The sequence below is a fragment of the Dendrobates tinctorius genome, unplaced genomic scaffold (assembly GCF_039654945.1).
Source record: "Dendrobates tinctorius isolate UK_male_01 unplaced genomic scaffold, ASM3965494v1 ptg000070l, whole genome shotgun sequence".
NCBI classification, from domain to species: domain Eukaryota; kingdom Metazoa; phylum Chordata; class Amphibia; order Anura; family Dendrobatidae; genus Dendrobates; species Dendrobates tinctorius.
The window spans coordinates 81,347,622-81,373,205 of record NW_027361738.1 but is presented as its reverse complement, the minus strand read 5'-3'; the positions used below and the strand labels follow the sequence as shown (position 1 = coordinate 81,373,205).

The following is a 25,584-nucleotide window of genomic DNA, read 5'->3' as shown; positions in this document are numbered from 1 at the left end:
CCCCGCCTCCCACCCACTCGCCCACCAGAGCCTGTCGGTTGGACGAGGCACGAATACGTAGAAGATGAGCAGACAGCGTGGGATACAGAAGATACCTTTATTGGAGCACTGGAACATGAAGCCACAAAATGACCTGGCAGCGGCGCCAAAGTAGCGCCGCAGATTCTCGCCTGCTCGCGCCTTCCGACGGTCGCCGCATCCCTTTTGGCCCTGGCTGCGGTGCAGGCCTTCACCCCACTGCCGGTATTCTTGTGAGGGTTGCGTCTGGGAGCAGGGCTATGGCGGCGTCTCCTTTAGGGGCGGATGCGGCTGCGCCGCAGTTCTTCCGCGCCGCCCCGTGCTGACAGGCGGCCGCCGTTTCAAATTTAGTCCCCGGCTTCAGTTTGGGCCTTCGCGCCCGTCGCGGCAACGCCCCCCGTTCATTATTATCGGCCGGCTGCGCTCCCGCCCCTTCCTAAGCCCTCCCACCGCGTCTCTAGTCTTGTGGCTGGGAAGGGGGAGGAGGCGGTTCTTCCCTCTGGTGCATGCGGCTAGCTCCGCCTTTCTTCTTACACAGAGACCGCGTTTTTTGATTCCTCACATCAGGCTACTGCCATCTTTGCAGCCTGACAGCCGGAGACTAAAGCAGAGGCCATCTTTCGGGGACACCGGACTGTGAGTAGGTCTGCAACTGCAGACTGACGCCCAACTCTGCCTTTCTGTCCCCCAACCTTCCAGCATTTCCGCAGGTTTTCTTCTTTTCTTCCTTCACCATGTCTAATTCTAAATCTGAACGTGGCCATCCGCCAGCCCCCACGGGAACCCTAGTCCGGTTTTTCGATGCTCCTCTTGCAATCGCAAATTCCCCTCTGCCTGGACTTCAGCATCCCTTTCAGCATGATGCCGTCCAGGAGCCATCTACTGCGCCACATGAAATCGAACCCCCCCCATTGCTGGCTGGGCCTCGTCTCTTTCACAATCTGTGGCAGACCTCACCAGGGTGTCTCAGTCCCTAGTGGCAGTTCTTGATAAGTTGCCCCTGGACCAGGGCTGTGGAGTTGGAGTCGTGGAGTCGGAGTTAGTTTTGGTTGGAGTCGGAGTCGGTAGAAATGTACCGACTCCGACTCCAGCTTTAAAAAAAATGTATTAATATTTCATAATTGAACTTTCATATGAATTTTATAAATGTTACTCAAATATATATGTTCTATCAAACTATGAACAACAGTGATAAGCAGTTCTGCTGGAGATAGAGACATTTCTTACTTCTTGTGTGTCACTGTTCTCCACTGCCCTTATCTAATCTTATACTTGGTTAACCTCATGCTGCCCCAACCCCCCTACTTACAATGTATGAAACTGAAAGTGAAAATGTGTTGCAAATTCTTAGTAGTAAAGCGCCTCCTCTAGACTAGATCATACTAGGTGTGCGTCTTCCAAGCATCTCACAGCTGCCTGCTACTCAGAAGAGGAAGACTGTAAGAAGTATTATCCTTTCAACAAACTTTGCATCAGTTAACTGTGAGTACATGAGGAATAATAACAGTTTTACTGACCACTATATCAGTTGTACGACCTGGCAATAATTTTGTACAATTGTTTTTAGGAAAACAATTGTCATTTGGCACTGAAGTACATTTTGGATCATACAGATGAACTGCACTCATATGTCCGGATTCTTTTCATGGACTTTAGCTCAGCGTTCAATACCATTGATCCGAATTTACTTCATAAGAAAATGGTAGCTCTCGGAGTCCCTCTTAACTTATGCTTGTGGATTTATAACTTCCTGACAGCCAGGATACAGAGTGTAAAAGTTGGACCATTCACTTCGGACACCTTGGTCACAAACATCGGGGCACCTCAGGGGTGTGTTTTGTCCCCGTTACTGTTTTCTCTCTATACGAATGATTGCATCTCTTCAGCAGACTCAGTAAAAATCTTGAAATTTGCCGGTGATATGACACTGATTGGTCTCATCAGGGGAAATGCTGAAGACTTGTATCGGAGTGAGGTGGAAAGAATATGTGACTAATGTAAAGCCAATAATCTTGTACTCAACACTAAAAAAAACTGCTGAGATGGTTGTGGATTTTAGGAAAGATCAACATGAGATACTTCCAATCTACATCCATGACGAAGTGGTTCTTAGGGTCACAGAGACCAAATTCCTTGGTGTTATCATCTCTCATGATCTTAAATGGGGAGAAAAACGTGGATGCTGTTATAAGAAAAGCACAACAGAGGATGTTCTTCCTGCGTCAGCTGAAAAGATATGGTTTGTCTAAGAATCTGCTGATCTTATTCTTTAATGCTGTCATCAGATCTGTGATTTGTTCCTCTCTGATAGTCTGGTATGGGGGAGCCACTGCGCATGACAAACTCCGCTTACAAAGGACTTTCAGAACAGCAGAGAGAATTATAGGTTCCCCCCTGCCTAAAATCCAGGATCTTTATGATAAGAGTATTCGATCCCACGCATTGAAAATTTCATCCGATCCCTCTCACCCGGGACACTCCTCATTCCAACTACTCCCTTCAGGACGTCGCTTCAGAGTCCCCAAATGCAGCACCAACCGCCATATGAACAGCTTCTATCCACTCTCTGTTCAACAATTAAATCGTCATGTGTAGACTATATACTGTATCTGTCTTGTTAGATGTTACTTGTTGTATCTGTTGTTATATATTATGTTGCCTCTTTGCCACAAAGAATTCCTTGTATATATGTAATATGTACTTGGCGATAATAATAAATTTGATTGAATTTGATTTGGATTGTGAATGCAGAATTAAAAACCTGAGAATGTCAAAGAAGCATCACATTAAATCAGCTGTATTTGAACATTTCACCATCACTCAAGATAGAAAACATTATGTCTGTCAGTGTATGACAAATGATCCAGACGAAAACAAATGCTGTGAAGCCAAGATGAGTACATATTCAGGCAAAGATAAAAATGCTCCTACCAGAGCTTCTAATCTAAAGAGACATTTACAGCGCTTTCATCCAGAAGTACTGAAAGCAGTGGATGAGAGACTGCATCCAAACCAATGAACCAGTGCCCAGCTCTTCCAGCCAAACAAAGGAGCAGAGAACTTTGCAGCCATCAGTTGCAAGATATTTTGTCAGTGACAAAGTTACTGTGACAATGACAGTAGATACATTTAAAAAAACAGATCATAGAGCTTGTTGTAAAGGATAGTGTGCCTATTTCATTATTTTCACGACCAGCTTTTATGTGTCTGAATGGGGAAATGGCCCGCAAGCTTGGTGTTTCTCTGGAGAGAGAGAGTATTAGAAAATTAGTAATCGAAGAAGCTTTTAAACAAAAGGAAGAACTTAAAAAAACTCTCAAGGGACGCTTTCTGTTTCTTAAAATGGATGCCTGCACACGTCACAGAGTGAACTATTTTGCCATCAATGTCCGATTTGTTTGTGACAAAAATGAAATAGTTACCAAGACATTGGCAGTAAAAGACACCAAAGCTCATCACACCAGTGAGTTTCTCCAGGTCTTGGTGGAAAAGGTTCTGCAAGACTATGAACTTAAAAAAGAGCAAGTTCTTTGTCGTAACTGACAATGCTTCAAATATGATAAGTACTATTAAGCTAATGAATGAGAGTAATGATGGTGACCAGCAGCTAGAAGAACATTCTGGGTCCACAGACACAGAAATGTTTGAAATAGAGGAACACAGTATTGTAACTGAGGAGCAAACTGAAGTTGCTTCAGATGAACAGCAACATGATAGTTTAGATGATCTTGTTGAAACTGTCAATGTTCTTTCATTCATCACATGCACTGTGTTGTGCATACTCTACAGCTGGCTATAAGAGACAGTCTGCAAGAAGGACATGCTGCTGCACTGATTGGCAAGGTGAGAAAATTGGCTACTGTTGCCAGAACCCCTAAAGTTGACTCAATTTTGAAGAGACGTGCTGGAAAAGGGGCAATTATTGATCAAGCCACACGATGGGGCAGTACTTACTTAATGATTCAGCGCTTGGTTGAACTGAAAACCTTTCTTATAGACATGGCTAACCCTCAACTGACGCTAAATGAAAGTCAGTGGAATCAGGTGACTGAGCTGGAAAAATTGCTAGAGCACCCTTTTACAGTGACTAAAAAATTACAAGCAGAGGACTTAACTCCAGGTATTTTCTTAAAGGAGTGGAAGAACCTGATGTTTCACCTGTCCCAAAGAGGAGGGTTAATTGCAAGTGGCATTGCTACATCAATGAAACGGAGAGAGGAGCTACTATTACAAAATAACATTCTTTTGGCAGCTGTTTATGTAGACCCAATGCATCGGATTCTTCTAGATCAGGGTTTCCCAACTCCAGTCCTCAAGGCACACCAACAGATCATGTTTTCAGGATTTCCTTAGTATTGCTCAGGTGATAATTGCTTCACCTGTGTAATACAAAGGAAATCCTGAAAACATGATCTGTTGGTGTGCCTTGAGGACTGGAGTTGGGAAACCCTGTTCTAGATGATCAACAGCTAAGTAAAGGAAAAGAAGCTCTGTTTGAAATAGCAGTAAGGATGAAAGGGTTGCAGAACAGTCAGGAGGAACAAGAAGAATTTGTTCGTCCTACCACATCTTCACCCTCATCATCAACTGATGAAGAATTTAATTTCGAAAAATATTTGGATCACAAGGACCGTGCAAAGCGTTCCCGCATAGAAGAAGAGTCATCCCCATCAAGGAACACAGCCAGTACATTTCAGCAGAATTTTTCATGTGCACTAAAAGAAATTGAGAAATTTGACCGTTCACCAAAAATAACAGTGCAACAAGCGATTCCTCTGTATCCTGACATTGTCAGAGATGTTGCCCGAGTGGTTACTGCTTTGCCACCAACACAAGTTAGTGTAGAGAGGTTGTTCTCTGCTCTCAAAATAATTAGATCAGATTTGAGGGCATCCATGAAGGAGGATGTGACAGAGGCAATACTTTTTTCTGAGGACAAATTTATAGATTTCTTCTTATTAACTGCATAAAAGTGTTTATTGCATATTTACTTACAGTTTAGAAAAGTTTATAAAAGTTATTTGCTATATTCTAATTGTATTCTAATAAATGTAGTTTTTGCTCTAAGTGGTCTGATTACTTATATGATGGTGAGAAACTGAATAAGCACGATGTTTAATATTTTACAACAGTAAATTTGTTGTTATGAATTGGCCATTTATGAAGGAGTCGGAGGCTGATAAAATCCAGGAGTCGGAGTCGCAACTGTGGCTTACCGACTCCACAGCCCTGCCCTGGACACTTCTGCAGGGTCCAGCAGGGCGCAAGACGTTCCATCTGAGCCAGCTAGCAGAAGCCGCAAAAGGCCCAAGCAGGATCCCCGGCCGGAATCCTCTCCTGGCCTCTCATCTGCACCTAGTCCTTCCCAGCAGTCGCCCTCCCGTGCCTCCTCACCCGAGTCAGGTGAAGCGTTCTCGAATATGTCCTCTGAAGGGATTTTAGAGCTGGATTCTGACCAGGACGCGGACATGAAGGTTACGGTACAGAACCTCATTGCTGCGACTAACCACACCTTCGAAATATCTGAGTCCCCTGCAAAATCAGATCAGGAGGTTTCGTTCAGATGGGCAGAAACACCACCCAGGGTATTCGCTTTCCACTCTGAGTTTGGCAAGCTCCTTGCCGGGGAAAGAGGAAATCCATCCAGGCGATTTCAAAGAGGGAAGCGCCTCAGCGTGCTGTATCCGTTTGCTAAAGAGCTCACTGACAACTGGTCTGCTTCCCCGTCGGTGGACGCACCCGTGTCCAGACTTTCTAATAACACGGTTCTCCCGCTTTCAGGTGTAGCGTCACTAAAGGATTCTAATGATAGAATTATAGAATCCTTGGCAAAGTCAGCATTCAAAGTGGCTGCAGCGGCGCTATGTGCAGTCTTTGCCTCATCTTGGGTGGCAAAGGCCATAGCCACTTGGGCAGAGGATCTCCGTAAGGGCATCCTAGATAAGGCCCAACCAGAGCAATTGGCCGATCTGGCCAACCAGATTTCCCATGCAGGGGATTATCTGCTTTCTGCTTCCTTGGATGCCGCGTCTTGTGCTGTTCAGGCGTTAAACGACGTTGTGGCAATCTGACGGACCCCCGCCAAGGCGTCAGTTTTGGCCCTTTCGGGCTTACCGTCGCTTCAATACGGCAGAGAACTTCTCTAACCAATAAAGACCACAGGCACCCCAGGATAGAAAGACTGTCCTTCAGACCCACTCCCTCCTAGCGATCTCACTCCTCCCAGGGCAGACCCTCCAGGTCCAGATCTGGACGGTCCACGTCAGCATGACTATCAACGAACTCCCGAGGTCGACTCCGTTTCTTCAGGGACATCTGGCAGGCCTCAGTAGAGGACGCTTGGGTCAGGGAGGTTGTATCTTCAGGGTACAAGATAGAGTTCATTTCTCGTCCACGGGATCGCTTCTTCGAGTCCCGTCCTCCAAAAGATCCAGCCTTAGTTCCGTGGTTCTTTGCATCCATTGCATCTCTCCTCAGTTCCAGGGTGATTGTGTCCGTTCCCGAATCAGAACGTTTCACAGGGTTTTATTCAAACCGGTTCGTGGTGCCGAAAAAAGGCGGGACAGTTTGCCCCATCTTGGACCTCAAGTTACTCAACAGGAGAGTCCGAATGCGTCATTTCCGAATGGAGTCTCTTCGGTTAATTGCTTCCATGGAGATGCAGGAATTCATGTGTTCAATAGACATTCAAGATGCCTATCTACATGTTCCCATATTCTCCGGGCATCAGAAATTCCTGCGTTTCGCGATTCGCCAGGAACATTACCAATTTGTTGCACTGCCGTTCGGTCTTGCCACCGCACCCAGAGTATTTACAGAGATCATGGCGACGTTGATGGCCTTGTGGAGAATCAGAGGTCTCGTTCTTTTTCCGTACCTCGATGACATTCTGATCGAAGCTCCATGCTTTCATCAAGCTCGCCAAAGTCTTACCATTGTCCTAGACACCCTGCCCAATTTCGGGTGGCTCATCAACAAAAGGAAGTCCTGTCTTGTCCCGAGACAACGTCTTGTGTTTCTGGGTCTATGGTTCGACACTCGTCGATCGAGGCTTTTTCTCCCTCAAGAGAAAATTGGCTCCCTGAAACGGGATGTACGATCGCGGCAGATCATGAGACTTCCATTTCTCCGGACGACCATGAAAGTCCTGGGAAAGATGGTGGCGGCAACAGAGGCGGTTCCCTTTGCCCAATTTCACTCCAGACCTCTCCAACTCGCCATCCTATCCCGGTGGAAGAGGTCTGTCCTTTCCCTGGATCGCCCATTTCGTCTTGCAAACCGTGTCAAGCAGTCCCTCAATTGGTGGCTGACATTTCCTCTCATCTCCCTAGGACGGTCATTCCTCCCCATTCACTGGCAGATTGTGACAACGGAGGCCAGCCTCCTCGGCCGGGGGGGCAGTGTTCCGCAATCACACTGTTCAGGGTCATTGGTCAACTCAAGAGTCAGCCCTGCCAATCAACGTCCTCGAGATACGAGCGATTTATCTGTCTCTCGTTCACTGGGAGAGACTTCTCAGGGGACTGCCTACCCGGATTCAGACGCACAATGCCACGGCTGTGGCATATGTCACACGCTAAGGAGGGACGCGGAGTGTCTCAGCCCTGGCAGAACTGTCCAAGATTCTTCATTGGGCGGAGATTTCAGTCCCGGCAATATCCGCGGTGCACATTCCCGGCGTGGACAATTGGGCCGCCGATTTTCTCAGCCGCGAGGGTGGTCCCTACATCCGGAAGTATTTCTTCAGCTTTGCCGTCGTTGGGAAACCCCGGACGTAGATCTGCTAGCTTCTCGCCTCAGCAGGAAAGTCCCACAGTTTGTATCCAGGGCTCGAGATCCTCTCGCGGTGGGCGCCGACGCTCTGGCCATTCTTTGGTCACAGTTCGAGCTCCCCTACCAGTTTCCTCCCCTGCCTTTTCTTCCCAGGCTGCTGAAGAAAATCAAGGCGGAAGGAATTCCAGTCATCCTCATCGCCCGAATTGGCTCAGAAGGGATTGGTTTGCGGACATCGTCAACCTTCTCGCGGACACCCCCTGGAAGCTTCCAGACAGAGCAGATCTGCTGTTTCAAGGTCCGATTTGCCACCCCAATTCTCGGCCGCTCAATTTAACGGCGTGGCTGTTGAGACCGAGGTTTTGGAACGATCAGGATTTTCCGATCGAGTTATTCATACCATGATCCGAGCCAGGAAGCCATCGTCTTCCAAAATTTATTGCCGTACTTGGACGGCCTATTTCACTTGGTGTGAGACCAATGACATTCCGCCCATGTGTTTTTCGCTCCCTTCTGTCCTGGCGTTCCTTCAAGCGGGGCTGGATGCGGGTCTTGCCCTCAGCTCTTTAAAGGGTCAAGTGTCGGCGCTGTCCATTTTATTTCGGAAGACGTTGGCATACCGTCCTCAGGTTAAAACCTTCCTTCAAGGTGTGGCTCACACGGCTCCTCCGTACCGAGCGCCCGTAGATCCACGGGATCTTAATCTGGTTCTCGAGGTTCTGCAAGGTCCTCCCTTTGAACCTCTCAGGGATGTTTCCCTTTCTCTCCTTTCGTGGAAAGTAGCGTTTCTGGTAGCCATCACCTCCATCCGGCGCGTGTCGGAATTGGCGGTCCTCTCTTGCCGCTCTCCTTTCTTGGTACTCCACCAGGACAAGGTAGTTCTGCGGCCTCCGCCCTCTTTCCTTCCTAAGGTGGTGTCCACTTTCCACCTGAATGAGGACATTTTCCCGTCCTTTTGTCCGGGTCCAGCTCACCCTCGGGAGCGGTCATTGAATATGCTGGACTTGGTCAGGGCGATGAAGGTCTACCTAACTAGGACGACTTCTTTGCGGAAGACTGATTCTCTCTTCACCATTCCAGATGGGGTGCGGAAAGGTCACCCGGCCTCCAAAGCTACTATCGCTCGCTGGATCAGATCTGCAATTTTGGAGGCCTACCGGGTTAAACATCGAGTGGTCCCTCCGGGGATTAGGGCGCACTCTACCCGGGCAGTGGGTGCCTCCTGGGCGGTATGTCACAGAGCTTCCGCGCTGCAGCTTTGCAAAGCTGCAACCTGGTCTTCGCTTCACTCGTTTTTGAAATTCTACGAGGTCCACACCTACGCTTCGGCGGATGCCAGCCTAGGTAGAAGGATCCTGCAGGCTGCGGTAGTGAGTCCGCTGGCCTGATGGAAGTTTGTTTTTCCCACCCCAGGGACTGCTTTGGGACGTCCCATGGTCTCTGTGTCCCCCAATAAGGCGAACGAGAAAACAGGATTTTTTGGGTTGCTTACCGTAAAATCTGTTTCTCGGAGCCTTCATTGGGGGGACACAGCACCCTCCCATGTTCTACAACTCCTGTTATTATATTGGTTGGTTGTTTACAGTTGAGTTGTCTGTTCTGTTTTCAATCTATTCCGTTACTTCTCCTACTGCTTTCTCACTAACTGAGGAATTTCCTGCCGGTCGGTGGGGTGTACACGGCGGAGGAGGAGCTAACTTTTTTGTGCACAGTGTCAGCAGCATACACCCAAGTTCTGTGTCCCCCAATGAAGGCTCCGAGAAACAGATTTTACGGTAAGCAACCCAAAAAATCCTGTTTTTTGCCTCAATGAGAATAAAAAAGATAAACATGTATTTTTTAATCGCAGCATTAAGAAATGTCCGAACATATGAAATTAATCCGATTGGTAAATGGCGTAACTGGGAAAAAAATAAATTGAAACTCCAGAATTATGTTTTTTGGCCACTGCAATAAAATGTAATCGATGAAAGACGATCAAAACATCGTATCTACCCCAGAATGGTTCCAGTAAAAACAGCTCAATGCACAAAAAATAAGCCCTTACCCAGAGCCCGAAAAGTGACGACAAAAGTAAAAAAAAAAAAAAATTCTTGCAAAGTTCCAAATTTTTAGGGGGTATCTGCGTACTCGCGCTGACCTGGGGAACTGTATAGTGAACATAAATTAAAAAAAAACATAAAACAATTGTGGAATTGTACTTTTTTTTTTTTTTTTTTACATTTCGGCACACTTGGAATTATTTCCCTGCTTTCCAGTGCATCACATGATAAAATGAATGATGTCAAAACTCAAGCCCCTCATATGGCTATATTGATAGAAAAATAAAAACAGAGCACCTTCTTAGGCTGGTTTCACATTCGCGCTTTTTAAGCGCACGCACTGCCGGGGGTAGCTCCGCCCCCGAGCCGGCTCTCTGCCCGGCGTGCCCGCCCCTTCCTTGTAGCGCCGCCTCCTAGCGCACAGCGGCGCCTGTGATCGGCGCACCCTATCTTTAGCATAGGGTGCGCAGATCGTGCGCAGGCCGTGCGCTAGTTGCGCTTTGACCTGCGCTGCGCACTTTTGACGGTGCGCCGTGCGCGCCAAAATCAAGCTTTTCGGATTTTGGCGCGCACGGCGCACCGTCAAAAGTGCGCAGCGCAGGTCAAAGCGCAACTAGCGCACGGCCTGCGCACCCTATGCTAAAGATAGGGTGCGCCGATCGCAGGCGCCGCTGTGCGCTAGGAGGCGGCGCTACAAGGAAGGGGCGGGCACGCCGGGCAGAGAGCCGGCTCGGGGGCGGAGCTACCCCCGGCCGTGCGTGCGCTTAAAAAGCGCGAATGTGAAACCAGCCTTACCTACTTGTTTTCCCCTGTCTCTACACAACCTCAATTTTGATTGACAGCTGTGGCTTTGTAGACCTCGAAAATGGTAGAGATAAATGGAAAACAGGTAGGTGGGAGGATGCACTGAATTGTTTGGCCACGGCAAGTGTGCACTGAGTGCTTGGCTTGAACAGTCATTATGAGCTGACAGGTGCCCTTTAATATCAATCCAACTTGTATAACACATCTTAGCTATTGATGAGCAAATGTGCTTGGATAAGGTGTTATCCGCCATGCTCGGGTGCTAACAGTGACTTTGGCGTGCTTGAAAAATACGTTTGAGTCTCTGCAGCTGCATGTCTGGCGGCTGTTGTGGAAACTTCACACAGGACCTTGGAAATCAAGGTCCCAGAGTCTGGAGGAAGAGTGGAGGCCACAATCCAAGCTGCTGGAGGTCTAGTGTGAAGTCTCCACAATCAGTGATGGTTTGGGGAGCCATGTCATCTGCTTGTGTAGGTCCACTGTGTTTTATCAAGACCAAAGTCAGTATAGCCGTCTACCAGGAAATCTTAGAGCTCTTCATGCTTCCCTCTGCCGACAAGCTTTTTGGAGATGGAAATGTCATTCTCCAGCAGGACTTGGCCCCTATCCACACTGCCAAAAGCACCAACACCTGGTTTACAAACAACAGTGTCACTGTGCTTGATTGGCAGCAAACTCGCCTGACCTTAACCCTATAGAGAGTCTATGGAGTATTGTCAAGAGGAAGATGAGAGACACCAGACCCAACAATGCAGATAAGCTGAAGGCTGCTATCAATGCAACCTGGGCTTCCATAACCCCTCAGCAGTGCCACAGGCTGATCGCCTCCATGCCACGCTGCATTGATGCAGGAATTGCTGCAAAAGGAGCCCGACCAAGTATTGAGGGCATTTACTGATCATACATTCCAGTAGGACAACATTTCAGATTTTAAAATAATTTTTTCAAGCTGGTGTTCATTGGCTGTAAGCCATAATCATTAACATAAACGTGAAATAGATCACTCTGCATAATGAGATTCACTTTTTGTATTGAAGAACTGAAAAATTAATTTTTTGATATTCTATCTAATTTAGTGAGAAGCATCTGTCGTTAACTATTTACTTGTAAGCATGGTTAGTATTTGAAACTGAGTGCGGACCAGCCAAGAGCATTCTGATCACTCTGAAGCTTTCAATCAAGAAGAGGAAGATGGTGCGGTCTGTGGCACACCCGTCTGATAGAGTGCTATTGCATAGTCAGCCTGTGCGGCAGCCGAGGGGGGTATAATGTAATGCACATTGCAGCTGCTGAAGAACCTCTTTGATAAATGGTTTACACAACTTCTAAAGCAATCTGCATCTAATTGCTAACTGCAGAAATACGGGGCGCCAATAGTTACACTAATATTTCCAGACCCATCGGCTGCAGACTTCCATTATCATGTATTTAATAGATGTCCTGTGGAGTAACCCCAAAATTAAAAAGCAAATGTACCAGACGACAACTTGCTGCACGTATCCAGTATCGGGTCATGAAAAAAATGACGTCATGATAAAAGAACGAAAAAAAACCTACTGATCCACTGCACTGATTTCACAAGGAGGATTTGTGCTTCCCTTACATTTAATTGTCCCAATTCCTATTTTTTTTTTTTTTTTTGTCACTACAAGAGTTAATTCTAAAACGTATCTCCTTTTTACACAGCTGTCACTTTTCTACTGAGCTGTTGCAGGAAAGAGACTGTATACCGCTGCTGTAATACCGGGTCCATCCCTGCATCTGATCAGCTTCTGCAGCCATATTTTGTATGGATTATGGCCAAGACTCCTCCAGAGAAGCTGAATCCTTCCTATTTTACACGACTGACCCTGCGCTTATCAGGATCACAGAATATTCTTCATCTACATAGTCCAGACATAATTATAAGTGATTGCCGACAACATCCTTGATATTGATTGCCGGGGTGGGGCCGACGTGAGTCCAGATATATCCTCTCTCAGGCCGGGTGGGTAACGTGGGGAATGGCGATGATCGGGGCTTGAAGTATTCAGATGGGGCATGACACACAAAGTCCAAACAGTCCATTTTCCGAGGAAGATCTTCATCCGGACCTTATAAAAGAAAAAAAAAAAAAAAGTAACAAAACCAATTAGTCACTGACTAGAGATTATCGTCTCTATCCCACCATTGTGTTCGTTTAGCAATCGGGTTAGAGTTGCAACATTTTATGACAAATACAATACTTTTACCTATAATGTAAGTCGCTGGATCAAAACCATCTTTAGGGCTACAGCCTGTAGGGATCAGCCACGTCAGGGCTGCGCTCTTCTCACAGTACTGATCCTGAACAAAGCCCCTGATTTGCGCATAATATGTTTTACCGTCATCATCATCTACGACCGCAACCACGTCACCGATCTGATAATACAGACCCTGTGAAAAAAGAGCAAAGGGAGGTCATGTAATAGATGAAATCTCAATGACTTCCCCAATACTGAGCTTATTGTTGGAATAAACCCGAAACAAATGTGTGATGTGGAGAGACAGTCTCCTGTAAAGCAACTATTGTAACCCCTCCTGTACTTTACCTACACGACTTTACATAAAGACAAAGTCAAGTTATGAACAGAGAACAACTGTATAAAGGATTAAAAAGGTGCTGTGCACTATTGGACACCCCCTACTGAAGACCCCAGAGATGCATCATAACATTAAAAAACACTATACTTACCTCCCAAACCAGCGCTGGTCTGCCAATCTCAGCACTGTGTCATGTCTGCAACCTGATGTCATCAACTGCAGCCGATCAGCGGCCACTGATCGGCTGCAGCGGTCACATGACATTGTTTATGGCAGGTAACTGATGGAGGACAAGACACTAAAACTGCAACAGCACCGCCAATTTGGGTAATAAGTATGGATTTTTTTTTTTTTTAATGCACCTTGGGTCAATTCAGAAGTGGACAACCCCTTAAAGACCTTATAGCGGTAATCAATCAAAAGTCACATTGTTTGGAGGAAGCAGATTTTATTCTAACTGTGGTGTCCAGTATCTGAAGCTTGTGTAATATACATGAAAAAAAAACCCCAAAGATATCAGCACCTATCAGAGTAAAGTTTCCTCTACAGAATGACGTACCTTGTGGAAGATGGAGTCAGAAGTCACTATTGTGGATACGGATTCTGGAGCTTTAATAGGCTACAAAAAAAAATAAAATTATACAACTATAATTGGAAACAATATTTTTATTCTGTTCCATGAAAACTGAGAGAATCAAACACAAAAATGAAAGTCAGACACAGACTTATCACCGACGATTAAAGCTCCATTTAATAAAGCTTCCCAAAGTTTAATTTATTTTTTAATCTAAATACTTCTAAAGTTCTGCACAGATTAATTTTATGATACATCAGTCATGGTGCTGCTCTGATACCATCGCTGCAAATATTCGTCATAGCCAGAAATGATAGAATTCTCACAAAGACAAATCCTTGCACACTGGATTCCGGTTCCATATACCGGGCCGGATCCGTATTACATGGACTTACGTTTTTTAGCTTAAATATATGTCGTCTCCCTTTCCCCTTGGTCGAGACCTTCTTTTCTACAGCAGGAGCAGACTTGTACTTCGTGTTCCTCAGTCTGGCCGATCGTCTGTGGATCTCCTGTTTGGACTAAGGGAGAATATAGGAGGGACATAAGAAGAGAAACAGGTCACAGATCCAGCCCAAATAAACCAAAAATCTCATTAAAGAGGTTTTTCAGGTTCAAGGTTGAAGTTCTAATACGACACGATTCAATGTCACATATTGTACTCATAAAAAATTCTAAAAATGTGGTGAAAAGGCAAGAAAAAAACCCCCCCAAACCTGCAATTTTGCCATTTTTCTTTGTTTTGTTTTGATAACATTTATTGTGCATTAAAAACGACCTGACAACATGATTCTCCAGGTCGTTATGATTACAGCGATGCCAAAATTGAAAAAAAAAAAATGTTTTCTTTAATTTAACCCCTTCACCCCCCAAGGGTGGTTTGCACGTTCATGACCGGGCCAATTGTTACAATTCTGACCACTGTCCCTTTATGAGGTAATAACTCTGGAACGCTTCCATGGATCCCGGTGATTCTGACATTGTTTTCTCGTGACATATTGTACTTCATGTTAGTGGTAAAATTTCATTCAAATAACTTGCGTTTATTTGTGAGAAAAACGGAAATTTGGCGAAAATTTTGAAAATTTCGCAATTTTCCAACTTTGAATTTTTATGCCCTTAAATCACAGAGATGCAGAACACAAAAAACTTGATAACTAACATTTCCCACATGTTTACTTTACATCAGCACAATTTTGGAACCAAAATTTTTTTTTGTTAGGAAGTTATAAGGGTTAAAAGTTGACCAGCGATTTCTCATTTTTACAACACCATTTTATTTTTAGGACCACATCACATTTGAGGTCACTTTGAGGAGTCTATATGATAGAAAATACCCAAAAGTGACACCATTCTAAAAACTGCACCCCTTAAGGTGCTCAAAACCACATTCAAGAAGTTTATTAACCCTTTAGGTGCGTCACAGGAATTTTTTTGAATATTTAAAAAAAAAAATGAACATCTAACTTTTTTTCACAAAAAAAATACTTCAGGTTCAATTTTTTTTATTTTACCAAGGGTAACAGGAGAAATTGAACTGCAAAAGTTATTGTGCAATTTGTCCTGAGTACGCTGATACCTGATATGTGGGGGGGAACGACTGTTTCGGCGCATGGCAGAGCTCAGAATGGAAGGAGCAAAGTTTGACTTTCTTTTCCAATATTTTTATTTTTAACAAGGGTATAGAGGGGGGGGGGGGTAGAGGGGATGGGGGGGAGGGAGTTGATGTAAGGGTAGGGCAGTAAACATAACAACAAACATAAATTTGCAAAGCAGAAACAATTTGACCCAAGTAAAGCAAGGGACGCAGCCCTTGAAAAAATAGCATTGTAAACAACAAACTATGATAGAACATGACTTTGACCTTAACATTATAAAGACCAATATAAGATAATACAGAGGCCAAGAATAATTAAATATAAAGGCTAATCAGGTAAGTGATGGAGGGAAAGATTGATCCCATTTGTGCCACTTTCTGTAGAATTGGCCGAAACTATTGTTGGACAGAGCGAACTTAAGTTCGAGGTCTCTGTGTTGTGTAATTAGTTTGACAATGAAGTCAACATCAGGTAAAGTATGACTTTTCCAGTGAAAGGTGATAGCATTTTTGGCGACCATGCAAATATGTATAACAATTCGTTGAAGAGAATTATCTAAAGCAGAGGTATTCAGAGAGAGCAGGGCCAATTGTGGTGTGAAGGTAAATGGTGAACCAGAGAGTTTGGTGATTATAGAGGAAATTCCTGACCAAAAGGTAACAACAGCAGGGCAGCTCCAGAAAATGTGTAATAAATCCCCCTTACAGCCGCATTTTCTCCAACAAAGTGCGGAGTTGGAGACATCTATGTGAGCTAGTCTAGATGGTGTATAGTACCATCTGGTGTATACCTTGAAGTGTGATTCCAGGAGAGGCATAGATATCGTAGACCGGTTGGATAATGAAAATGTTTCCTCCCATTCATCTGCAGAGGTAGTGAGGTTGAGAGATTTCTCCCAAGTGAGCATATGGGCGCTTTTTGTAAGAGACAAGTCTTTGTTGAAACAATCATAAATAAATTTATGTCCCCAGAAGATTTGGTGATGCAGGTTAACCAAAATTTTTAGAGACGCCTCTGTAAATCTAGGTTTATTACTTAAGAATAATTTGATATGTTCTCTTAGTAACAAATATTCATGGAAGAAAGAAGAAGGCACTTTGAAGTTATTCTTTATTAAACTGAAACTCAAGTAGTTGGGGCCATTGAAGATGTCACCTATTGTATTTATTTTGAAGTCAGCCCAGTGAGGGGGTGTAGTTTTTCCCAAGAATGTATAGACATGGGTTAAAGGTAGTCTATACAGCGTGGACATTTTTTGGCTACGGCCATCTAATCTAGAGATTTTACACCAGGCCAAGGAAATTGCCTGAAATATCGGGTGAGTGTGGTTATTTGTAGTCAGATTAGAAATGGCTTTGCAAACCAGAGATTTGAGATGATTACCTTTGTTGATGTCTACCTCCAGGTCATGCCATGCAGGAACACTCGTGTCTGATAACCAATGTATACTCTGTTTAATTAACAAAGTATAATAATGAGCGGAGATATTCGGAAGACTAAATCCACCATGAAGTTTCTTTTTGAATAATGTTCTGGTGTCAGTTCTTGGTTTTTTGTGGTTCCAAATAATATTGTTTATTTGCGACTGAATGGCCGTTAGGCATGCCGTGGAGATAGGAAGTGGTATGCATCTGAGAATATACAGAATTTTAGGTAATGTAAACAATTTCACCGCTAGGTTCCTCCCCCACCAGGTCAGGTCTCTATCTCTGAAGGTATTGCTGTCCTTCTGAATCGAGTCCGACAACTTTTTCATGTTTGAAATAACAGTTTTGTTTAAATCTTTATTGATTATAATACCTAGATACGGTAGTTCCTTCCTGCACCAATTAAATGAAATAAAAGATTTTAGGCGAGTAGTTTCTTCGGGATTGACATGGATAGGTAGTATGTTAGATTTTGAGTTATTGGTTTTAAAATTTGAAAGGGCTGAAAAGGTTTCTAGTTCCTTGAGGGTTTCCATAGTTGATGATACAGGGTTTGTAAGGGTCAGGATTATATCGTCCGCAAACAGGCTGAGTTTATGTTGGCGGTTGTTGGTAGAGAGGCCAGTTATTTTTGAGTTTTGTCTTATGGACTCCACTAATGGTTCTACCGCTAAGTTGAATAATAGTGGTGAGAGGGGGCATCCTTGTCTTGTGCCGTTATTGATAGCGAATGTATCTGAGATGTGATTATTGCAGTTATCTTTAGCTGTGGGGTTTTTGTATAGTGCCATGAATGTTTTAAGGAGATTGTTGTTGAACCCAAATTTAATTAAGATATGTTTCAGGAAACACCAGTCGATGCGGTCGAATGCCTTCTCGGCGTCAAGTGATATGAAAACTGTTGGGGACCTGGTGGAGTTAGTAAGTTTGACGGAGTCCAGTATTCTTCTTGTAGCATCGGCTGGTTGCCTGCCTTTTACGAAACCCATTTGGTCGTTCGCCACCAAATTGGGAAGTATATAACTCAACCTGTTTGCTAGGATTTTTGAAAATAATTTTGTGTCTGTATTGAGCAAGGAAATTGGTCTGTAGTTACTTGGAGATAGGGGGTCACCAGATTGTTTGGGAATTAGGGTAATGGAGGCCTCCAGCATCTCAGGCGGAAAGGAACCTATTGCGGAGGCATGGTTGAAGAGTTTCGTTAACTGTGGGGAAAGGGATTTACTGAAGATTTTGTAGTATGTATTATTATAGCCGTCCGGCCCAGGTGACTTATGAAGGTCGAGGTGTTTAATCGTGTCTTCGACTTCCTGGGTAGTGAATGGTGCAGACAAAAATTCTATATCGTCGTTGGTTAAAGATGGTAGTTTAATGTTTGTCAGGTATGATTTGATGTCCTGTTCTTTTGGGGGTGGTGATAGGGGGTCCGTGTTCAAATTATAAAGTTTGCTATAATATTTGGAAAACTCATTAACTATATCCTGGGGATGGTGAAGAATTTTATCGCCTTCCATGAATGAAATTTTACTAATTCTGTTGTGGATCCATAGTCTTTTAATTTTATTTGCCATATACCGTGTGGGTTTGTTTAAAGCGGAATAGAATTTATACTTCGAGGAATTAAGGGCTGCTTCATAGGGTGAATAAAGTAAATTGCGTAGGTCTTGTCTTAATTTTGCCAATTCTGCCTGTTTATTAGAGGGACATGAGGGGTGGTCTAATATGTATTTCTCCTGTTCACGTATGGACTTGTGAAGTTTATCCAATTTTTCCCTATTTTCTCTTTTGATCTTGGAGGAAATATTGATTAAAATACCCCTGATGATGGCCTTATGGGCGCACCAGTTGTTAGATGGATTGGTAGCCTCCGGGGTATTTTCAAGGAAAAAATCGTCTATGGCTTTTTGGATTGTTGCTTTATGGATGGGATCGTGTATGATGTTAGAGTTACATTTCCACATTCTGGTGTTTCTTAATGGCGGCCCAAAGAGGAATTCGCCAGTGACTGGGGAGTGATCGGATATAGTCCTATCTCCAATACTGACCTTTTTAAATTTTTTAAGGGAAAAGATGTCGGATAAGATTAAATCAATCCTGGAGGCCGATTGGTGGACTGATAAAAAATGTGTGTATTCTCTGGAGGATGAATTTAGACATCGAAATGTGTCGTAAAGTTCATTCTTATCCAGCCACCAATTCAGATCGTTCGAGGCCGGTCGGGAATCTGAAGTGGAATCAATAGTCCTATCTGGAGTGGTGTTAAAGTCGCCCAGAAGTATGAGGGTCCCTTTTCTCACCTCGGTTACCTTTTTCATCACTTTTGTCAAGAATCTGGCCTGATGTCTATTCGGTGCATATATGTTAACTAAAGTGCTAGTTTGTCCGTTAATAATGCAGATTAAGATGTGATACCTGCCTTTAGCATCACCAAAATCTTCAATTACCTCAAATGGAACCGTATTTTTGACTAGGGTAACCACTCCAGCTCGTTTGCTAGAATTGCAGGCCTCAAAAATATGAGGATAGCTGCGATGTTGAAAGTAGGGGTGGTTTCCTGTCAAAAATTTAGTCTCCTTAATACAGGCGCTGTCCGCTTGTGATTTGATTAATTCTCTCCACAAAGCGTGCCTCTTTTGGGGACTATTTAGTCCTCTCACGTTGTAGGACACAATTTTAAAAGTCATTTTAACCGTTAGATAACTGGAACCTGTAAAGGAAATTTGACCTGGATAACAAGATAAGATCTAGAGAACTTACAAGTCTTGAACCTAAAAAGCAAAAATTGCACTGAATATTGTAATTAACAGTAATAAGTATACCAACTACGAGTGTTCCAGGAGCAATGACGGGTTTTTGATTGAAGAATCCAATGAGAGAACTCTGGATCCTGTAAAATTAGAACCTAAAATATAGAATATAAAGAATAGACAACAACAAATATGTCAACTGTAAAATAGACACAAGTAGGTCCGTAGAGCTACCTGAAAAGTAAGAGGGGGTTAGTGAAAGTGGACGGGAAAAAGGGAAAATCCTAGGTTGCAGAGAAGCGGAGGCTTCTATTAATTAGAAGACATTTTTCCAGCGGATGCCTGGTCAGTCTCTGTCAAGTGACCTAACAAAGTCCATTCCTTCTTCGACGGTATAGACTGGTATATTCCTGCCCCGATGTGAGATCAGCAGTCGTAGAGAAAATCCCCATTTGTAGTCGACTCTCTTGTCGCGGAGGGCCATAGTCACTGGTCTGAACTCTCTTCGGCCTTCCAAACTCTCTTTGGAGAAGTCGGGGAATACTTTTAGAGCTCCGTGTGGTTCCGGAAAAGTTTTTCTATCTTTTAAGTAGTTAAGGATCCGTTCCTTAGTTTTGAAAAAATGCACTTTAAGAATGGTATCTCTGGGCAATTCCGCCGGGATCTTGTTGGGTTTGGGTAGATGGTGAATTCTATCTATCGTCAGGTCCAAGTCAGACAGGTCTGGCAGGGCTGATTTAAAGATAGCTTTGAGGTGCTCCGACAGTTGTTCTTGAGGTACATCTTCCGGGATACCTCTGACCTTCAAATTATTTCGCCTGCTCCGGTCCTCAAGATCCGCCATCTTAGTACGCAGGTGCTTCATCTCTGAGGTGAGTCTGTCCACTTCTTCAAAGGAAATAGTTGACCTGTGCTCGAGTCTACTGATCCTCTCCTCATGTTTTGTCAGTTGTCTGTCTATACTGTCGATTTTCTCGCAGTATTTTTGGAAGTAGGACTCCATGTCTGATCTCACTTCCCTACGATGGGATTCAAATCTCTCATCCAACATGCGAGAGAATTTTTTTATTAGGTCATCATGGCCCGATTGACCTGAGCTGGCTGAATGTAGAGGAGGGAGTAGACTTGGTGGACCTTTATCTTTGTGGGACTCAGAGTCTTCGTATTTTCCTTTGCTTTTTAATGGAGATGGGTTAGGGGATGTATCGCTAGATTCCGTTTTGTCTTCGTAATTGTTCCCAGAAAAGGTAAATTTTTCATTATAGGCTCCTGGGTTTGTTCTCTTTAAATTTACAGAGGAATCCATTTTGGTAGCGGATGATTTATCGCCTGCAGAATTGTTGTTGAGTCCATAGTCCAAGAAGCGAGGCTTATCCCTCTGCGGAGATCTGGATCTACGCCTGGGAGAGGCGATGAGACTAGTTCTGTTTCTTTCTTGATCTCTGCGGCCCTGTGGTCTGTCAAATTGTGACCCCAGTTGAGTTTTGATTGGGGTAGAAGGGACATTTTTCCCCTTAAATTTTTGGTTGTTCATGATCGTGATTGAGAGTGAGAAGGACGGGCAAATTTAACTCTATGTGCCCAAGATTGCCGGCAGCACTATAATCAGTCACAAAAATAGGGGCAAAGATCAAGGCCACCAAGTCAAGGGATCCTTTATTATGTGTGCAAATTAGGGCAGGGAATAGAAAATTTTATTGTTAAAGCTATTTCCACTTGAGTCTCGCTGTTATCAGCCACTTCCTGATGCACTGAGAAATCGGCCGGAACTACTTCCCATAGACATCAATTGCAAATATTAAAAGTCTCAGTTGCGGGTAAAACCAGCGGGTCCAATTAGTAGTGGGGATGGGGGGAGGCACATACAATAATTATCAGTCCAGTGGGGCCCCCCTAAATCGGCTCTATATCCCTTTTTGGAGGAACTACTTTTTTGGGCCTCCAGTGAACGCCAGGGTGAAGCCGGGGACTAAATTTAAGCAGCGGAGTGATATTTTCGGTAAATCGCGGCAAAAAAAGGCCGCGAATAACGCTGTTGCGCCCCCACTATATGGCCTCAAAGAGCGGTGCTAACCCTGCGGTTTAGTCCCAGGGGTCCCCTGCTACGTTTGGAGACCTGCACTAATCAGATAGCAGGTCTCCAAGTATGTTTTAATGGCGCTTCAGCGGTGCTATTACCTTGCAGGCAGGGTTGTAGAGGTCCAGGTCCTGCTTCTATGAAGGAACTTGGGGGATCTTATTGAGTTTTGAAATCTCAGGGGGGTCCCCTCAGACACCGATGGAGGGGAGAATGCGGCGTTTCATGCTATATATAGAGCGCGATGGCGCTGTGCCTCTATTCTCTGGTGTCAGCCAGGGATGCCACAACTGCAGCAAAATGTCCGGGGATCTATGTTGTAGGATTTTTGTGGGATCCTTGGTTGTAGGGAGCGATTGTGGGCAGAGGATAAGCCCAGGTACAGGGTTCTTAAGCTTCCCTGAGTCAGTAGGTCCCGCAGGCTCCGGTTGGTGATATTAGTCCTCAGCCCCATGCAAAAAAAAAAAAAAAAAAAAAAAATTCTTTGGAAAATATAGGATGGGGGTATTCTTGGTGCAGTGGGGGGTCCGTTAAGGAAGGTTTGCGGGCAGGATGCCTCCAGAAAAATGCGTTTTTGCCGCTTTTTAGGGATTTTCCCTGGAGCTCCCTCTTCAAGTGTGTTTCCTCATAGACACCGAAGCCACGCCCCCTTCAAATTACTTTTCCGTTTGACTTTTTCAATGCAAAATTTGCTGGAATTCAGATCGGACGCCATGTCACGTTTGGAGAATCCCTGATGTACCTAAACAGTGGAAACCCCCTACAAGTGACCCCATTTTGGAAACTAGACCCCCCAAGGAACTTATCTAGATATGTGGTGAGAACTTTGAACCCACAAGGGCTTTACAGAAGTTTATAACGTACAGCGGTACAATTAAAAAAATCATATTTTTTCCACAAAAATGATCTTTTCACCCCAATTTTTATTTTCCCAAGGGTAACAGGACCCTAAAAGTTATTGTGCAATTTGTCCTGAGTACGCTGATACCCCACATGTGGGGGTAAACCACTATTTGGGCGCATGGCAGAGCTCGGAAGGGAAGCCGCGCCATTTGACGTTTTTGGCTGGAATTGAGATCGGACACCATGTCGCGATTGGAAAACCCCTGATGTACCAAAACAGTGGAAACCCCCCACAAATGACACCATTTTGGAAACTAGACCCCCTAAGGAACTTATCTAGATGTGTGGTGAGAACTTTGAACCCCCAAGGGCTTCACAGAAGTTTATAACATAAAGCTGTACAATTAAAAAATCATATTTTTTCCACGAAAATGATCTTTTCACCCTCAATTCTTATTTTTCCAAGGGTAACAGGACCCTAAAAGTTAATGTGCAATTTGTCCTGAGTACGCTGATACCCCACATGTGGGGGTAAACCACTATTTGGGCGCATGGCAGAGCTCGGAAGGGAAGCAGCGCCATTTGACGTTTTTGGCTGGAATTGAGATCGGACACCATGTCGCGATTGGAAAATCCCGATGTACCTAAACAGTGGACACCCCCCACAAATGACCCCATTTTGAAAACTAGACCCCCTAAGCAACTTATCTAGATGTGAGGTGAGCACTTTGAACCCCCAAAGGCTTCACAGAAGTTTATAATGCCAGGGCATGAAAATAAAAAAATCGTATTTTTTCCACAAACATGATCAATTAGTCGCCAATTTTTTTATTTTCCCAAGGGTAACAGGAGAAATTGAACCCCAAAAGTTGTTGTCCAATTTGTCCTGAGTACGCTGACGCCCCATATGTGGGAGAAAACTACTGTATGGACACACGTCAGGGCTCGGAAGGGAAGTAGTGACGTTTTGGAATGCAGACTTTGAGGGAATGTTCTGCAGGTGTCATGTTGCCTTTGGAGAGCCCCTAATGTACCTAAACAGTGGAAACCCCCCAAAAATGACCCCATTTTGGAAACGAGACCCCCTAAGGAACTTATCTAGATGTGTGGTGAGCACTTTGAACCCCCAAGGGCTTCACAAAAGTTTATAATGCCCGGGCATGAAAATAAAAAAAATCGTATTTTTTCCACAAACATGATCAATTAGTCCCCAATTTTTTCATTTTCCCAAGGGTAACAGGAGAAATTGGACCCCAAAAGTTGTTGTCCAATTTGTCATGAGTACGCTGACACCCCATATGTGGGAGAAAACTACTGTATGGAGACACGTCAGGGCTCGGAAGGGAAGTAGTGACGTTTTGGAATGCAGACTTTGATGGAATGGTCTGCGGGTGTCATGTGCGTTTGGAGAGCCCCTGATGTACCTAAACTATTGAAACTCCCCACAAGTGACCCCATTTTCGACACTAGGCCCCCCACGGAACTCTAGATGTGTGGTGAGCACTTTGAACCCCCAAGTGCTTCACAGAAGTTTATAACGCTCGGGCGTGAAAATAAAAAAATAAAATAAAAATAAATAAAATTGCCCCCAATTTTTTATTTTCCTAAGGGTAACAGGAGAAATTGGACCCCAAAAATTGTTTTGCAATTTGACCTGAGTAGGCTGATACCCTACATGTGGGGGTAAAACACTGTTTGGGCGCATGGCAGAGCTTGGAAGGGAAGGAGCACCATTTGACTTTTTCAACTCAGAATTGGCTGGAATTGAGATCAGACGCCATGTTGCATTTGGAGAGCACCTGATGTGCGCAAACAGTGGAAACCCCCCAATTATAACTCCAACCCTAACCCCAACACACCCCTAACCCTACCCCTAACGGAAAAATGGAAATAAATACATTTTTTTTATTTTATTATTTTTCCCTAACTAAGGGGGTGATAACGGGGGTTTGATTTACTATTTATGGCGGTTTTTATGTTTGGCGGCTGTCACACGCTAAAAGACGCTTTTTATTGTAAAAATAGTTTTTGCATCACCACATATTGAGAGCTCTAATTTTTCCGTATTTTGACCCACCGAGTCATGTGAGGTCTTATTTTTTGCGGGACGAGTTGACGTTTTTATTGGTACCATTTTCGGGCACGTAACATTTTTTGATCGCTTTTTATTCTGATTTTTGGGACGCAGAATGAACAAAAACCAGCGTTTCATGAATTTCTTTTGGGGGGGTGCGTTTACACCGTTCCGCGTGCGATAAAATTGATAAAGCGGCTTTATTCTTCGGGTCAGTACGCTTACAGAGATACCTTATTTAGGTCTTTTTTTTATGTTTTGTCGGTTTTATGCAATGAAAACTATTTTATATAAAAAATAATTATTTTTGCATCGCTTTATTCTGCGAGCTATAACTTTTTTATTTTTTCGCTGATGATGCTGTGTGGCGGCTCGTTTTTTGCGGGACAAGATGACGTATTCAGTGGTACCATGGATATTTATATGCGTCTTTTTGATCGCGCGTTATTACACTTTTTGTTTGGCGGTATGATAATAAATCATTATTTTTTGCTTCGTTTATTATTTTTATTTTTTAAGGGGTTCGCTAAAGGGGTTAACTAATGGGACAGTTTTATAGGGCGGGTCGTTACGGACGTGACGATACCCAATATGTGTACTTTTATTGGTTTTTTTTTTTATTTATTTCTAAAAAATGGATTTATTTGGGGGAATATTTTTTTTTTTTTCTAATTTATTTGGCGATTTTTTTAAATTTATTTTAACACTTTTTTTTATTTTTTTTTTTTACTTTATTAAATAATCCCAGGTGGGACATCACTGTCCTGTGACAAATCGCTGATCTGTCACGTCACATCACAGATCACTGTGACAGATCAGCAATCTGTCACAGGCACTGCAGAAGGCTTCCTCATGCCTGCGCTTTGCAGGCACTGAGGAAGCCAGCTTCCTGCAGGCCCCTGAAGGCCCCTGTCGCCATCTTGGATTCGGGGGCCTGCAGGAAAGGAGCCCCCGGCAGCAGCGCTGCACATTGCGCTGCCGTGGGGGGCTCCGGGAATCACGGAGGGAGCCCCCTCCCTGCCGATGCTTCCCTTTAACTCCCGGT

The 25,584-nt window shown here is 44.2% G+C and overlaps 1 protein-coding gene across 1 annotated transcript in view; it reads right to left on the bottom strand.

Moving 5' to 3' along the window:
* Nucleotides 1-11,513: 11,513 nt before the first annotated feature.
* The window catches only part of GATAD1 (GATA zinc finger domain containing 1), a 20,272-nt gene continuing 6,201 nt past the window's right edge, over nt 11,514-25,584 (bottom strand). Inside the window, exons 4-7 of the mRNA XM_073582009.1 lie at nt 14,169-14,294; nt 13,759-13,818; nt 12,869-13,052; nt 11,514-12,730 (exon numbers count right to left, since the gene is read on the bottom strand). Coding sequence (XP_073438110.1) covers nt 12,540-12,730; nt 12,869-13,052; nt 13,759-13,818; nt 14,169-14,294 — 561 coding nt within the window. The 3' untranslated portion in view covers nt 11,514-12,539. The remainder of the gene's footprint in view (nt 12,731-12,868; nt 13,053-13,758; nt 13,819-14,168; nt 14,295-25,584) is intronic.